The sequence below is a fragment of the Tursiops truncatus genome, chromosome 7 (genome assembly GCF_011762595.2).
Source record: "Tursiops truncatus isolate mTurTru1 chromosome 7, mTurTru1.mat.Y, whole genome shotgun sequence".
Taxonomy (NCBI): Eukaryota; Metazoa; Chordata; class Mammalia; order Artiodactyla; family Delphinidae; genus Tursiops; species Tursiops truncatus.
The window spans coordinates 19,406,478-19,422,832 of record NC_047040.1 but is presented as its reverse complement, the minus strand read 5'-3'; the positions used below and the strand labels follow the sequence as shown (position 1 = coordinate 19,422,832).

At 45.7% G+C, this 16,355-nt stretch overlaps 1 protein-coding gene across 4 annotated transcripts; it reads left to right on the top strand.

Moving 5' to 3' along the window:
• Position 1: 1 nt before the first annotated feature.
• LOC101318530 (C-X-C chemokine receptor type 2) lies at positions 2–14,565 on the top strand. 4 transcript variants are annotated; one of them, XM_073807289.1, is made up of 4 exons: positions 2–22; positions 463–533; positions 2,812–2,894; positions 10,902–14,565. In XM_073807289.1, the coding sequence occupies exons 1-4, from the start codon at positions 17–19 to the stop codon at positions 11,879–11,881; spliced, it is 1,140 nt and encodes a 379-aa protein (XP_073663390.1). In that variant the 5' UTR covers positions 2–16; the 3' UTR covers positions 11,882–14,565. The 4 variants fall into 4 exon arrangements, with proteins under 4 accessions (XP_073663390.1, XP_033715667.1, XP_033715666.1 ...); XM_033859776.2 differs by lacking the exons at positions 2–22; positions 463–533 and adding exons at positions 2,599–2,727; positions 5,589–5,639 and having other exon boundaries at positions 10,792–14,565; XM_033859775.2 differs by lacking the exons at positions 2–22; positions 463–533 and adding an exon at positions 2,599–2,727 and having other exon boundaries at positions 10,792–14,565.
• The last annotated feature ends 1,790 nt before the right edge of the window (positions 14,566–16,355 follow it).

Sequence of the window (16,355 nt, the reverse complement as noted above, 5' to 3'; positions counted from 1 at the left end):
GGAAGCAGCCAAACTGATGATTGTAAGTCCCCGAAATTGGTGCCATTGTAGAGGCAAGCCCGGGGGACGCAGAGGAGGACAGAGGGGGGCGGCAATGCATGGAGGTGATGACTGGGCTGAACTGGACAGGAGAGAGAGCTGGCCGGCCCAAGAGGGTGGGGATGAGGAAAAGGGAAATGAGTGCCAAGGCCCAAGCGGAACCAGAACAGCTCTGAGGGGGAACTGCAGGTCGTTCCCTGTGGCCAGAGTTAAGGATACAAGAGGGCATGGCCTGAAATAAGGCTGGAGAAGCACACAGGGTCAGATGCAGGGGCGCCAGGTGCCACAGCAGGAATTTGACTCTGCCTGAGGGCAACGGGAGTCTTTGAAGGGTTGCAAGAGGGAAAGAGGGTGATCAAATTCACTTTTTTTTTTTTTTTTGGCCACACCGTGCGGCTTGTGGGCTCTTATTTCCCCAATCAGGGATCCCAATCAGGGATCGAACCCAGGCCCACCACAGTGAAAGCGCCGAGTCTTAACCGCTGGACTACCAGGTAATTCCCTCAAATTCACATTTTAGGAAGATGCTTCTGGTAGAGAGTGGGGGATGGATTGAGGGAGGAAAGACTTGACACAGAGAGCATTTGGGAAAATAGTGGTCTGGTAGTGTTGGTAGTAGAAGTAGCAGCAGCAACCAACAGTGCCAAGCACCATGCTAACTGCTTTATAAATATAGACTCATTTAATCCACATGACAATTCTATGCAGTGGGTGCTCCCATTATCCCCATTTTACAGATGATGAAACTGAGTCCCGTGAGATGAAATAACTTGCCTGAGGTCTACAACCACTGACATTGCTGGGATCCTAACACAGACAGTCTAGCTCTGAAATCACAGCCATCCCATGAAGAACACAGTAGTTTAGGCAAGAGAAAATAAAGCAGAACCTAACACCATCAGTGAAGACGGTGAGGAAGAGATAATCAAGAGAGATGTTAAGGAGATGGCGTTCGTGGAGAGGAAGAGCAAGGCAAGCGTGAGGGGCACGCCTGTTTCTGGGTTAAGGAGGAGGGGCACCCGTGTCAGGGAATTCCGTGAGACTGGTTTTCTACATGTTGAGTTTGCAGCATCTGTGGGACCTCAGGGGAGATTCAGGAAGTGATTAAATGTAAGAATTTGAGCTTAAAGAGAAGCTTAGAAGAGAAGCTGGGAACTATAGGTGTAGGAGACACTGGCACATACTGGGTTGGGGCTGAAGCCAAGGAGGCAGGAGGACTAGTCTAGGGAGAACAGGTAGAGAAGAGGACCGAGGCAGACTCTGAGGAACATGCCTATTTGAGGAATGAATTGAGAAAAAAAGTAACAAATAAGACCAAGAGAAGTTCTCTGAGCAATAAGAAAACAATGGGATCAGTGGGGTTAAATGGTTCAGAGATCAAATAAGATAAGGCTTGAACGGTATCCATTTCACCGTAAATACAGTTAAAAAGCATACTGCAGGCTGGGAGAAGGTATTTTACCATGATTGACAAGGATGAGACAGTATGAGTAGACAGGGTAACAGGCCCTTTCATAAACTGGTAATAGGAGAATACACTGCAACAGTCTTTTTGAAGTGCAATGAGTAGTATTTATCAACATATCAACATGCACAGTTATGACCCAGCAAAATTATACTTAAGCTACTGAAACACTCGTACAAGTTTCCAAAGACCAATATCCAAAAATGTTCATAGTGAGAACCTAAATATTCATCTATAAGGTAATTATCAAATAAGTCAGGTATGTCCTTGCCATGGGCCATTATGTCATCACTGAAAAAAGTAAGATGGATCTATATGTACTGATGTGAAATAGGTACATGATACATTGTTAAAGTGCAGAACAATATAACTAGTTAAATAGTATTTTATTAAAGAAGGAAAAAACATGTTTGTATGTGCATGGGGGAAGTCTGGAAAAATATTCACAAGATACAGGTGAACAGAAGGATGGAAGAGAATCACATTTTAATTTATATGCTTTTTACCACCTGCTTTCTTTACAATATGCACAGTTTATTTTTATAATATTAAAACAGCTTTATTTAAGAAAAGAGTTTACTGGATTTAGCAACCCTAGGTCACTGGGAACATTGGCAAAAGCTGTTTCCTCAGTACAGTGGGCAGGAAGCTGGTTACAGTGGGTTGAACAGGGAACAAGAAGTTGGCAAAGTGGAAAAGGCAACTGCTCACTGCTTTTTCAAGAAGCTTGCCTGTGAAATGGAGGGCCCAGGGGGAGTGGTCGCTAAAGGAGTTCTAGAACAGAAGGAGGGAGAGAAAGACATAGGCAAGTTCAGGGAAAGAGGTGGTTGAGAAGCAGAGGGTGCACAAGGCACGACCTTCAAGGACGTGAGGTGCAGTGGGGTCCCACAGCCAGGTGCAGGACCGAAAGAGAAGGAAGGATACTTCTCACGCTGCTCCTAGAAGGAAGGAAGAAAGGGTACACACAAATTCAGGCTTACGTGTCAGCTGGGGGCTGGGGTTGCCTGCATCTCCCTTGTAAAGAAGGAAGTGTACGTTGAAAACAAGACAGAGGTCAACTAGGTAAACCTCCACCTTCAGACTGGCAGACTCTTGCAGAAGCCATTAGACAAGAAGACATGAAAATTCCCAGCTCTCATTACACAATTGCCAGGAGGAGGCTTGGCCTCCAGTCAGAGTCCCAGAACAGACCTCGTTGCTCCTCTGCAGGAATACCTCCCCTGGTGGGCCTCCTGGATTTCCCCCTCAGCAGCCCTGGGTCAGAACTTTCCACGTAAAGGCTGCTTTGCTTTTTTCCTGTCCAACAGGTGTGACAGCTCTCAAGCCCTGAGTCACAGAGGAGGCATCAGTGGCCACTCCAATAACACAGCAGCTGTAGCAGCAACAACAGGTAGGTGAGCAGTTCGGTCTTCGGGCTGCTGGGGACTATTTCTGATAGAAGGAATTTGGAAACTTCAGTCTCTTCCTTTGAGTCCCCTGAGAACTGAAGTGGTGAATTGCAGGAACAAAGTAAGTCTGCACCAAGACAGCACGGTACAAATGAACTTTCTACAGTAATGGAAATGTCCTGTATCTGCACTGTCCAATATGGTAGCCACTAGTCACATGTAGCTATTGAGCACTTAAAATGAGAAACTAAATTTTTATTTTATTTTAATCAATTTAAATTTAAGGGACTTCCGTGGTGGTGCAGTGGTTAAGAATCTGCCTGCCAATGCAGGGGACACGGGTTCGAGCCCTGGTCCAGGAAGATCCCACATGCCGCAGAGCAACTAAGCCCGTGTGCCACAACTACTGAGCCTGCATGCCACAGCTACTGAAGCTCACGTGCCTAGAGCCTGAGCTCTGCAACAAGAGAAGCCATCACATTGAGAAGCCTGCACACAACAACGAAGAGTAGCCCCCGCTAGCCACAACTAGAGAAAGCCTGCGTGCAGCAACGAAGACCCAACGCAGCCAAAAATAAATTTTTTTAAGTGCACAGTATAATTCCCTTTAAATATAAATATGAAGTGCATTTACAAACATATTAAATTTAAGTAGCCACATGTGGCTAATCTCATTTTCCAGGGGACCACATTGAGGCACAGAGAGAAATGACCTGCCCAAGCTCACCCTGACCATTAACAGCAGAACCAGGACTGGATGCCGGTTCTGTATTCACCCCACCATTGGTAGGCCTGCTGTGGGCTCAGTGGAAATTAAATCAATCTAATGAAAATCAAGAAGTAGGATGGTTAGGAAATGTCAAATCTGGGCTGTCCTTTGCACACCCAGTTGTCTGGGACAGAGAGGTACTTAGTGGAGCTCAGCCCCACACAGCAGTGGACACAATAGCAGATTTGAGGTCAGATTAAAAAAAAAAAAAGTCTCAAAAACTGCTTAAAAGTCAGTTCATCTGCGTCACTCTAGGTAAGTTGCCTAACTCCGGAGTCTTAGTTTCCTCATTCAGAAAGTGCACACTCCATGGGGTTGTTGTGAGGATTAAATGATACAGATTCTGAAAAGCACTTTCCCTGGAAGCTAGGCCTTAGCAGGCACTCAACGTTAGAGCTCATGTGACTATTGCTAGTCAGGTTAAAGCAAATTAAGATGTACCTGGAAGTCAGCCCCGAAAGCGGACCCGATGCTTTCTCTTGCTTGGGGATGTAGTGGGAGAGAACCCATGCTATTAGTTAATTATTTCAGTAATAATAATCACAACAATAAATGCTAACATCGTGCTTTATATGTGTCTTAAGGACTTTACAGGTAATCCCTCATTTCATCCTCAGCACAACCCAGTTAGTTAGATTCTATCATTGGCCTCATTTTACGGATGAGTAAACTGAGACTCAGAAAGGAAAAGTCGCTTGCCCAGAGTTGCTAGGCTAGCAGAGTTCTTAACTGCTGTTCTCATGGCCTCTCTCTGTGTGTCCTGGGCCTTTGCCTGGGTTTAGCATCACCTGGCAAGGAGTCACTGTGTTCTCCACCATGGAAAAGAGAAAGGTGACAAAGAACGTTTGCTAAATAGCTAGACTCAAAGGCTCTTTCCTAGGGGTAGGCAGCTTAGATGAGTTTGCCACAGGCTTTGAGCACTGTGTGGGCCCTGGGATGCATGGAGCAACAGGTCAGGGTAAGGAGTAGTGGAGGGGACTGAGGCATCAATCACTGGGGTGGGGGCTTAGGAGGGAGCAGTGAATTAGTGTTCACTGCTGTGCCTGGATTTATCCTTTCAATTATTATCAACAGCAAATGTGACAAAATATATTCTTGGTGTCACTCAACACTGTTTTCAAAAATGTATTTGAACTTGGGTGGGATTTTAACTTTTACCAAATGGCTTTCTTTCCAAATTAGATGGTCTTGGTTCCAAAGGTAGTAGCTACTGCAGATCCAATTCCAAGTGGACAAGCTAAGAAAAAATAGCAATGCCCTAAGAGAGGCATGCGGTCAGAGCAGATGGTTGGGGAGGGAGGTGAAAGACCAGGTGAGGTGGAACCGGGCCCCCATTTGGGGATGGGAGTTCTCAAAGGGGTGTGGCATGGAGAAGGAATCTGTGAGGCTTTAAGGATGCCCAGGGTGAATGGGGTGGAGACAAGAGGCATTAAGTCCAGGGAAGAAAGCCACCAGATGCACCAGAAGCTAGTTCCGTTTCTGTTGCCTTAAAGAGCTGTTCCCCTTTGAGATGGGAAAGATGTTTAAGAGCAGTAGTGCTGCTGGGTTGTAAGCGTGGGGTGCCCGAGACAGCTGGATTGTGGGGAGAGTCAGACAGGGTGGCTGAAAGAGCCAGGGGCTGCTGAGCTCAGGGCAAAGATAAGAGAAATCCGTGCTGTCCTGGGCCAACTACTTCCTTTGGGTGGGCCTCAGTTTCCTCATCTGTGAAATGGAAAGATTGGCTAGAAAACCCCACAGGCCCCTTCCCAGTGTGAACTCTGCCAGTTAATAAAATGACTACTAGTTATCAAAGAGTTGACCTGGGAATTAATTATTCAAGCTATCAAAGGCATCCCACACCCTCAGGGGCTCCACCCCAGAGTTGAGCAATCTAATCCACCACTCACTTCCTCCACTGTGTTCTCACCACCGCCGCCCTTTGTGTCAGGCACATCTGCATTCCTGGAGGTGTCCCACAGGTGACAAGCCCAGAATCCTGGTAAGTCTTGGAACACCCTTCCAGAATGTCTCTGTTCTCTGTCCCCCCTTGACACCCAGCTTCCATTTATCCCCTCCATTTATCCCCACACTCCTCAGTCTCTCCATTCTTTCTCTAGGCCTCCCTATCCCCAAAGGGAGAGGTTCTGCCCCTCTTCCCTACACCTCTGTCCAACAAGCACCTAGGGCAACTGGCTGCCCACCGCCTTCTCTTGCGGACCCAGCCGGCTCTCCCTGCCTTGGCTAGGATTGGGTCTGAGGAAGATCCAGATACTACTGAGGCCCTCTTCCCCTATATTAAATGTAAATATGTGTGGATTATATTTCTAGAGAGAAAGGACACTGGAATTGTATACAAATAACCTTGAATTTGTTGTTGTTATTATTGTGTTGCCGTTGTTAAAAAGATTGCCTTAAATGTTTGGGCTTTTGTCAATGTAGCATTTTCATGAAGTAAATTAGAATCATCCTTTCCATGAGTTTTTGAACTATCATGAGTCATTAAGGGGCTGGGAGTTTCATTCACTGAGGGGATCTCCTGCTCGGTTACCGAGAACATGACTGAGTGGTCAGCAGGGGCCAGTCAGTTCAAGGGCATTTGGTTTCTGATTCCTGTAAGGGCTGTTTCTCTCGTTCTGGGCCTAAGGAATAGCAAAGAAAGCAATGCACAAAACATCAAACAATGGGAGCGAACCAGAGCCAGGTTAACTTCATGATATCTCAAGAACTTAGCTTACAGCTATATTTGTTACATGAGCTGTGATTTTTTTTTTTTTTTTTTTGAGAAGTAGATCTGTAGACTGAAAATAGCGTGTGAAGCCATTCACACCTAGTTGGAATCCGGGCTGCGGCACTAAGAGACTCTGTGACCACAGGCTGGTTTCTGAGCCTTGCTGTGACTGTCTATTTATAACTGCTGAACGAGACCATGTACCTGTGAGGCACAAAGTGGGTCTCAGATGTGTATCTCCCTTCCCTTAGTTTCTCCCTTTAACGTCAAAACATCCTCACCAGAGACTGGTAAATTAAAAACCAAACGAACAACAACGAAACATTCCCCTCCCTCACCCTCCAGTGGCTGGAGGTCATTGCCCTGGCCTGGTTCCCGTTTCTGAGTTCTCTACCTTCTGTCCTAACTTGCATGGTCTCCCTCTGCACCCTGAAGCTGAGCCTTCACGTCTGGGAGCGGGAGTTCGCCCGCACACCTCCAGCCCAGCTCCGGCACAGCCGAGCGCTGGATTATCCAGAATGAGGACTTGTCTGTGAAACATGCTTCGCTGTTGCTGCTTCTTCTGAGAGGCAGCTTCTGCGGCTGCCGCAGCTCTGCCTTCTCGCGGCCAATGCTTGTAAATGAGGGGTTCTCCTCTCTAAGGGCACAAGCTCTCTGCACCCATCATGCTCTGTAACCACTCGCAAAGGTGGTCTTCTCTTGGGTCATGGGTTCCCTTAAGAACATCTCTGATCATCTGCTCCCGGAAGTGACCCACCTTGTGACTTCATTAGGCATTACCCTGGGCTTCTGAGCAAACTTGCTCTTGACCTTGGGGCTGCAGAGTCAGTGATTTCACGCAGGTTTTGTCAGCACCACTGGCTGAGCCAGCTGTACTATCCACCTCTCTCACTACCGTCCCTGCCTCCTGGCCAGACTGGGCCCCGTCCTTATCATCACATCGTTTAGGTTCACAGACTGATCTAATCTGTTCTATCTGTGGTACCCGTGTGCTGAGAAGGCAATTTATCTGGCTCCCATCACTTAGGGGAGAAATACCTTCTCAGGAAGGTGAAGGCTAAGAATTCTCTCACTCTAGGGAAAAGGGGCATTGTTTCTCCAGTTTCCCTAACCTCACTTAGCTTTTTTTTGCTATGTATGATTGACAGTAACAGTTTCTTCTGCTAAAGAGAAAAGCTTCCTAGGACCTTTGTTGTTGTTGATGATGATGATGATATTGTTGTTTTAATATTTGTGTTTCCTTTGCAAGCCTATATATCTTTGATTAATCTTTTTTAATTGAGATATAATTCACATACTATAAAAGTCATTTTATGTGCATACACACACACACACACACACACACACACACACACACAGAGGAATACTACTCAGCCATAAAAAAGAACAAAATAATGCCATTTGCAGCAACATGGATGGACCTAGAAATTATCGTACTAAGTGAAGTAAGTCAGACAGAGAAAGACAAATATCATGATATCACTTATATGTGGAATCTAAAAAAATGATACAAATGAACTTATTTAAAAAACAGAAAGAGACTCACAGACATTGAAAACAAATTTATGGTTACCAAAGGGGAAATGGAGGGGAAAGGGATGGATTAGGAGTTTGGGATTAACGGATACACACTACTGTGTGTAGAATGGATAAACAACAGGGACCTATTGCATAACATGGGGAACTATATTCAGTGTCTTGTGATAACCTATAATGGAAAAGAATCTGAAGGAGAATGTAATATGTATGTGTAACTGAGTCACTTTGCTGTGCACCTGAAACTAACACAACATTGTAAATCAACTATACTTCAATAAAAAAATTTTTAGAAAAAAAAGTCACCAATTTACAGTATACAATTCAGTGGGGTTTTGTATACAGATGGTCCCCAATTTACAATGGTTCAACTTAAAATTTTTCAACTTTATGATGGTGCAAAAGTGATACTCCTTAGCTAGAAGCTGTACTTTGAATTTTGAATTTTGATCTTTTCCCAGGCTAGCAATGTACAATAGGATACTTTCTCATGATGCTGGGCAGCGGCCATGCAATCATGAGGATAAACAACCGATACACTTACAGCCATTCTTTACCCATACAAGCAACCATTCTATTTTTCACTTTCAGTATAGTATTCAATAAATTACTTGAGGTATTCCACACTTTATTGTAAAATAGGTTTTGTGTTAGATGATTTTGCACAACTGTAGGCTAATGTAAGTGTTCTGAGCACATACAAGGTAAGCTAGGCTACTCTACGAGGTTCAGTAGGTTAGGTGTATTAAATGCATTTTCGACTTAGGATATTTTCAACTTATGATAGGTTTACTGGGACATCACCCCATCATAAGTTGAGGAAGATCTATATTCACAAAACTACATAATCATTGCCACTGTCTAATTCCAGAGCACTTTCATCACCCCAAAAAGAAACCCTGTACTCAGTAACACTCCCCCGCCCCCAGCCCCTGGCAACTACTAATCTACTTTTTGTCTCTAACAATTTGCCTCTTCTGGACATTTCACATACATGGAATCATACAGTATGAAGCCTTTTTTGTCTGGCTTTTTTCACTTAGAATAATGTTTTCAAGGTTCATCCATGTTGTAGCCTGTATCAGTACTTCATTAATTTTTTTTTTTTTTTTTTTTTTTTCCGGTACGCGGGCCTCTCACTGCTGTGGCCTCTCCCACTGCGGAGCACAGGCTCCGGACGTGCGGGCTCAGCGGCCATGGCTCACGGGCCCAGCCGCTCCACGGCATGTGGGATCTTCCCAGACCGGGGCACGAACCCGCGTCCCCTACATCAGCAGGCGGACTCTCAACCACTGTGCCACCAGGGAAGCCCTTCATTAATTTTTATGATTGAATAACGTTCCCTTGTATGTGTATGCCACAATTTGCTTGTCTGTGTATCAGCTGATGGACATTTGGATTACTTCCACTTTTTCGCTGCATGCTGCTAAGAATATTCACATACAAGTTTCTGTGCAGACGTATGTGTTCTATTCTCTTGGGTACACTAGGAGTGGAATCACGGGGTCGTATGGTAACTCTACATTTAGCTTTCTTAACAACTGCCAAACCGTTTTCCAAAGCAACTGTGCCATTTTACATTCCCACCAGCAATGTATGAGGGGTTCAACTTCTTCACATCCTCATCACCATCGTCATAGTCCTTCTTTTTAAATTATGATCATGCTAGTGAGTGTGAGGTAGGTCCTGAGCCTTTTTACTTTATGTTCTTCACTTTAACACTGGGTTCCATGTTGAGGTGGGCTACAGACTGGCATAGGGTAACAGGATGGCCATATCTTGTTATAAAGAAATGGTATGATGCTGATATATTTTGTGGTTCAAAAGGAAGCTAATTCAGTAGCTGGTCACTTTACTTCCTCTTTGCAAACTGGGTTAATCTTTCAGGGTGGCTGCAGCTTCCCCCAAAAGAAGGCTCTCTGCTACCCCCATAACAAGGGCAGAGCCCACAGAGGTTAACTAGGTGTGCTGGAGAGTCAGGTCTGGAAGAAGGCACTCACTAGCAAGGCAGGAAGGGTCCCCAGCAGGACTCGAAAGCCACCAAAACAAGGATCGTGTGTCTCCACCTGCCTTCTCTGCTGCCTGCTGCCCCTCCTCCTTAGGCTGGGAACATACTGCCTTTCTCTGCTCACCCCTACATGGCAGAATATGCCTGTTCAGAGCTCCCAAGATAATCTGTTACATTTCCACCCATGTGGAGAATCAGTCAGCCACCTGCTTATGATTTTTAATATATTTTTTTCAAACTACATCAGTATGCCCAGAGCAGGCCCCACGCATCTCAGCAGAAAAATGCTGGGCTGTACTAGTGGAGTCAACTTTCTCTTAGCTCGAGCATCCTGAAACTCCATGCTGCTATGACTCAGACTGTTTTTCCAGAACACTTCTTTTAAAACACCTTTCAGAAAGTTGGACAAAGGGACTCATCTCTTAGGTTTATAGTCAAGCCTTGATGATCTTTTCCTAGGGATCTAACACAATTGGATTGCCTGCTTAGTCCCCCAGATTGAGAACTGGGTGGTACCTCATGTTTCTGACATTAAAATCAGCCTCAATAGTCAGAGATGCCCACCACCGAGGATCCGAGACATGTTCTGTAGGGATTATCCAAGGGGACGTTTCAACAGTGGTTTGGGTGATAGCAGTGTTATGGAAAGTGATAAGAACGTCTCTCTGATGTTGAAGGGAACTAGACACTTTTTGTGAAATGTATCATTTTTTACTAAATATGTCTCCAAAACCTTAGTGCTCCGGCCATTGCTTGAAGTGAAAGTTACTTCCATGTAATATACAAGCTAACACAAAGAATCCTATCTAAATGTTGTGAGCAGACAGACTAGAATCTGGGGAGATGTATTGTGCGGTAACCCTCGTCTCTCTTCTCTAGGCCAGAAATTAAGTTTACTTCAAATATGGAAGGATTTAACTGGGAAAACTACAGTGACGAAGATTTTGGTAATTACAGTTACAACACTGACCTGCCCTCTATTCTACCAGACTCTGCCCCATGCCAGCCGGAATCTCTGGTTATCAACAAGTATGCCGTGGTCGTCATTTATGCCCTGGTCTTCCTGCTGAGCCTCCTGGGAAATTCCCTGGTGATGCTGGTCATCTTATACAGCCGGGTGGGCCGCTCCGTCACCGATGTCTACCTGCTGAACCTGGCCATGGCTGACCTGCTCTTCGCCCTGACCTTGCCTGTCTGGGCCACCTCCAAGGCAAAGGGCTGGATCTTTGGCACAGCCCTGTGCAAGGTGGTCTCACTCCTGAAGGAAGTCAACTTCTACAGTGGTATTCTACTGCTGGCCTGCATCAGCGTGGACCGCTACCTGGCCATTGTCCATGCCACACGCATGCTGACCCAGAAGCGGCACTGGGTCAGGTTCATATGTTTAGGCATCTGGGTCCTGTCCTTGATCCTGGCCCTGCCCATCTTCGTCTTCCGAAGGGCCATCCACCCACCCTATTCCAGCCCAGTCTGCTACGAGGACATGGGTGCCAATACAACGAAGTGGCGGATGGTGATGCGGGTCCTGCCCCAGACCTTTGGCTTCCTGCTGCCCCTGCTGGTCATGCTCATCTGCTACGGACTCACCCTGCGCACGCTCTTTGCGGCCCACATGGGGCAGAAGCACCGGGCCATGCGGGTCATCTTTGCTGTCGTGCTCGTCTTCCTGCTCTGTTGGCTGCCCTACAACCTGGTCCTGGTTGCAGACACCCTCATGAGGGTCCGGGTGATCGCGGAGACCTGTGAGCGCCGCAATGACATCGGCCGGGCCCTGGATGCCACCGAGATCCTGGGCTTCCTCCACAGCTGCCTCAATCCTCTCATCTACGTCTTCGTTGGCCAGAAGTTTCGCCACGGACTCCTCAGGATCATGGCCATCCATGGCCTGGTCAGCAAGGAGTTCTTGGCCAAGGACGGCAGGCCTTCCTTCGTTGGCTCTTCTTCAGGGAACACCTCTACTACCCTCTGAGACCGCACGCAGGGCTCCTCCCTTCCCTTCAGCATCCGCCCCAAGCCGCATGTCCTCTGGCTGCTCACAGCCCTGTGTCCAGGCAGCCCCCCATTGTGGTTACAGGAAGTTGCTGAGGCCGCATCCTTACTAGGCCCCCAGCTATGGATTCGAAAGCCCTGGCCCCCACCTCTTATCATAATTACCATGTCAACTGCTAGAGCTCAGTCCATCCTACCACTGAGACCACAGCACTCTGTCTTCTGGCATTCTTTGAAGACATTCTTTTAAGTGATTACAAAAAGTTCCCACCATTGGGAGACATTAGTGTCAAACACCATTGGTTGCTTCCCCAACTCTCCCTTTCCTTGCCAGCTAACGAAGTCCACCTCCCTTGAGAGAGGCTGAAAATGACAGATACTCACTTTCTCAGACTTCCTTAAGCCAGCAGTGGCCATATCATCTGGTTCTGATAAATAAGAATTAAAGGCAAATTGTGTGCTGGTAAATCACTTTCCTGGGGGAAAAAGTCTTGATCTGTAGCATTTACCATGTTCTGTGGTGTAAATAAATGCTCCCACCATGACCGATTTCAAGGTGGCAGTGTTTAGCAACGAGATCACAAGATCTAGAAAATGTAATAATCTGCTTTCACAAGCACACACGAACCGGCTTCAGTGCATCATTGCTTACGAAGTCTACTGAGGCCAGGAAACCCCTGGGAAGTATTCCTGATGTGAGAGAGAGAGAGAGAGAAAGGGAAACATACCTTTGGTTCTTGCTTTTGAATATGGTTATAGGATATGCTGTGTGGTGCCAAGGCAGCCACTTTGTGGAAATGAGACAAAAAGTATGCCCAACACACTCGAGCTGTTGGAGCCAAAGGATATAAAGAACCTGAGAGGACTTCCCTGGTGGCGCAGTGGTTAAGAATCCACCTGCCAATGCAGGGGACACGGGTTCAAGCCCTGGTCCGGGAAGATCCCACATGCCATGGAGCAGCTAAGCCCATGCACCACAACTACTGAGCCTGCGCTCTAGAGCCTGCAAGCCACAACTACTGAAACCCGTGCATCTAGAGCCAGTTCTCCACAACAAGAGAAACCACTGCAATGAGAAGCCCACGCACTGCAATGAAGAGTAGCCCCCGCTTGCTCTAACTAGAGAAAGCCCGCAAGCAGCAGCGAAGACCCAATGCACCAAAAATAAATAAATTAATTAATTTTTTAATAAAAAGAACCTGAGAATAAAGAGCCCAGAATAAACCTAAGCATAAACAGTTAAACGATTTTCAACAAGGGTGCCAAGGCTATTCAATGGGGGAAATGACAGTCTTTCACCAAATTGTGCTGGGAAAATCAGATATCCACATGCACAGAATGAAAGTGGACCCTCACCTTACACCACACACAAAAATTAACTCAAAACAGATCAAAGACCTAACGTTAGAGCTAAAACTATAAAACTCTTAGAAGAAAACACAGAGGGAAATCTTCAGGTCATTGGATTTGGCAATGATTTCTTGGATATGACACCAAAAACACAGGTAACAAAAGAAAAAGTAGTTTAATTGGACTGCATCAAAGTTGAAAACTTCTATGCAGCAAAGAACACTATCAACAGAGTGAAAAGGCAAACCACAGAATGGGAGAAAACATTTGACATCGTATACCCTATAAGGGGTTAATATCCTTATAAAAAATTCCTACAACTCAGCAAAACACAAACAAACAAGCAAACAACCTAATTCAAAACTAGGCAAAAGAATTAGAGAATAAACATTTCTCCAAAGAACATAAACAAAGAGCTTATCACTAATAATTAGGAAAATGTAAATCAAAACCACAATGAGGTACCACTTCACACATATTATGATGATAATTATAAAGAAAAAAAAAAGAATGAAAGAAAGAAGAAAATACCAAGCACTGGCAAAGATACGGAGAAGCTACAACTCTTGTGCACTGATGGTGGGTATGTAAGATGGTATAGCCACTGTGGAAAACAGTGTGACAGTTCATCAAAAAATTAAACATAGAATTACCTTATGATCCAGCAATTCTACTTCTAGGTGTACACCCAAAAGAACTGAAAGCAGAGACTCAAACAAATATTTGTACACTAATGTTCATAGCAGCATTATTCACAGTAGCCAACAGGTGAAAGCAAACCCAAATACCCATCAGCAGATGAATGGATAAACAAACTGTGATCTACCCCTACAATGGAATATCATTCCGTCTTAAAAGGGAATAAAATTCTGATACATGCAACAGCATGGATGAACCTTGAAAACATTATACTAAGTGAAATAAACCAGACACAAATGTTATATGATTCCACTTATATGAAGTACCTAGAATAGTGACATTCATAGAGACAGAAAATAAAATAGTGTTTACTAGGGGCTGGGGGGAAAGGGGAAAATGGGGAGTTATTGTTTAATGGGTACATAATTCAGTTTGGGATGATGAAAAGGTTCTGGAGATGGACAGTGGTGACAATTGTACAACAATGTGAATGTACTTAACACCACTAAACCGTACACTTTAAAATGGGTAAAATGGTAAATTTTACGTTATGTATATCTTACCACAATTAAAAACAAAAAACCTAGTTCCAAAAAGGCAAACTTGAACCACTGGAACCACCTACTTGTAACTTCTTAAGTGAGATAATTAAATGTCTTTTTTTTGTATAAACTACTTTTAGTTGGGTATTTCATTACTTGCAACAAAAAACATCCAAAGTGCTACAGAGAGGTCGGGCAAGGGTAAGCAGAGGTCCTGAATGAGGGTCTGTACAATAAATAAATCCCTTCGTTGTTTAGCGGGTACATAGAGAGAAGGTCTAAAATCGAGATGGAGGCTGGTATTTCTTCCTTCTTCCCCAACCCAAGCCTCCTGCTGTATTATGGAAGGAAACATGTCCTGGGATCATCTTGTGCTTCTCGTACCCTTGGGTGAAACAGGAGTCAAGAGTGTCAAGGGTGGGACTTAGAACGGCCAAGAAAGTCTACCAAATCAGCTGGATTGGGTAGTTGGAAGTCAGAGAGCTCTTCTGAGCTCGACCAGCAACTCTCACTTTGAGTCATCCTTCACACTCTCCCCTCTCCCACACACACACACACCCATCATTCAGGTTTGACAAAAGGGCACTCATGCAGAATGGGAAAATGACTATGTCACCTAGACAAAACAAAGAATTGGACTCATTCCTTCAACAGTATTGAGAACCTACTCTTCCAGGGCTTTGGGTATATAAACAATCAAAACAGAGAGTGCCTCACCCTGGCACAGCCCCTGTTCATAGGGCTTGTTTCTGAAGGGTCTTGGGCAGGAGGGGCTCTGGCTCTGAGCAGCCTACTAAGGAAGTAAGGAAACAAGGGGAACTGAACTTCACTGTCACCAAACTTTTACCAGCTTCCAATCCCTTTCATGTTAACAACTCTCTGACCATTAAATCAAGGAGACAGCAGCTGTGGCTATGACAAGAGGCCTCTCCAGGCAGACATAGGCAAACCTCTGAGCTTCAGTAACCACTACCCTTAACTCACGAAAGTGCTTTTCCTTTTGCAGTCAACAAGCAGGATTGGGCTTCCCTGGTGGCACACTGGTTGAGAGTCCGCCTGCCGATGCACGGGACACGGGTTCGTGCCCTTGTCCGGGAAGATCCCACATGCCACAGAGCGGTTGGGCCCGTGAGCCATGGCCACTGAGCCTGCGCATCCGGAGCCTGTGCTCCACAATGGGAGAGGCCACAACAGTTAGAGGCCCGTGTACCGCAAAAAAAAAAAAAACAAGTAGGATTAATTCAACAATAATCCCTTGTTCCAAGCTCACTCTGTCAGGCACTGGGCTAAACTCAGGATCAAGCATGACTTAGGTGCTCTGGCTGAGTCTTCAGAACAGCTTCTGATTCAGCAGGAGGGAAAGGCAAGGGAATGTGTATTTACAAAACACCCAAGTTGCCAGAGGGACCAATGGTGTCCTGACAGGACAAGGCAAACGGACAGGACGGCTCGCTGAGATGACTGTCGGTGGGAGGAGGCCACTCTGGTGCCAGGAACTCAGCTCTTTCCTCCCTGAACAAGGGCTAGAGGAAACATGGTTCTCCAAGGAAAACAAGAGGATAAAATAAGCCCAGAAGCAATGAGGCAAAGGCTGAGTTGTACTTACGTGAACTATTAATATTTATCCCTGGCTCTTACACTCTCTCTCACATACACATATAAAGACAGTCTTGGGGGCTTCCCTGGTGGCACAGTCGTTGAGAGTCCGCCTGCCGATGCAGGGGACACGGGTTCATGCCCCAGTCCGTGAAGATCCCACGTGCCGCAGAGCGGCTGGGCTCGTGAGCCATGGCCGCTGAGCCTGCGCGTCCGGAGCCTGTGCTCCGCAAAAAGACAGTCTTGGCATAAATAATAGACCAGCCAAGCCATCACTAGGACAGGGCATGCTTTTGAGTTGCTGATTTCTTTCTTCCCTCCCATCTT

Bases quoted from the DNA above. Each gene is read 5' to 3' on its own strand.
- LOC101318530 (XM_073807289.1), top strand. The intron at 534-2,811 runs GTAATTCCCTCA...CCTGTCCAACAG, and splicing joins CTTAACCGCTGGACTACCAG to GTGTGACAGCTCTCAAGCCC. The intron at 2,895-10,901 runs GTAGGTGAGCAG...CTATTCTACCAG, and splicing joins AGCTGTAGCAGCAACAACAG to ACTCTGCCCCATGCCAGCCG.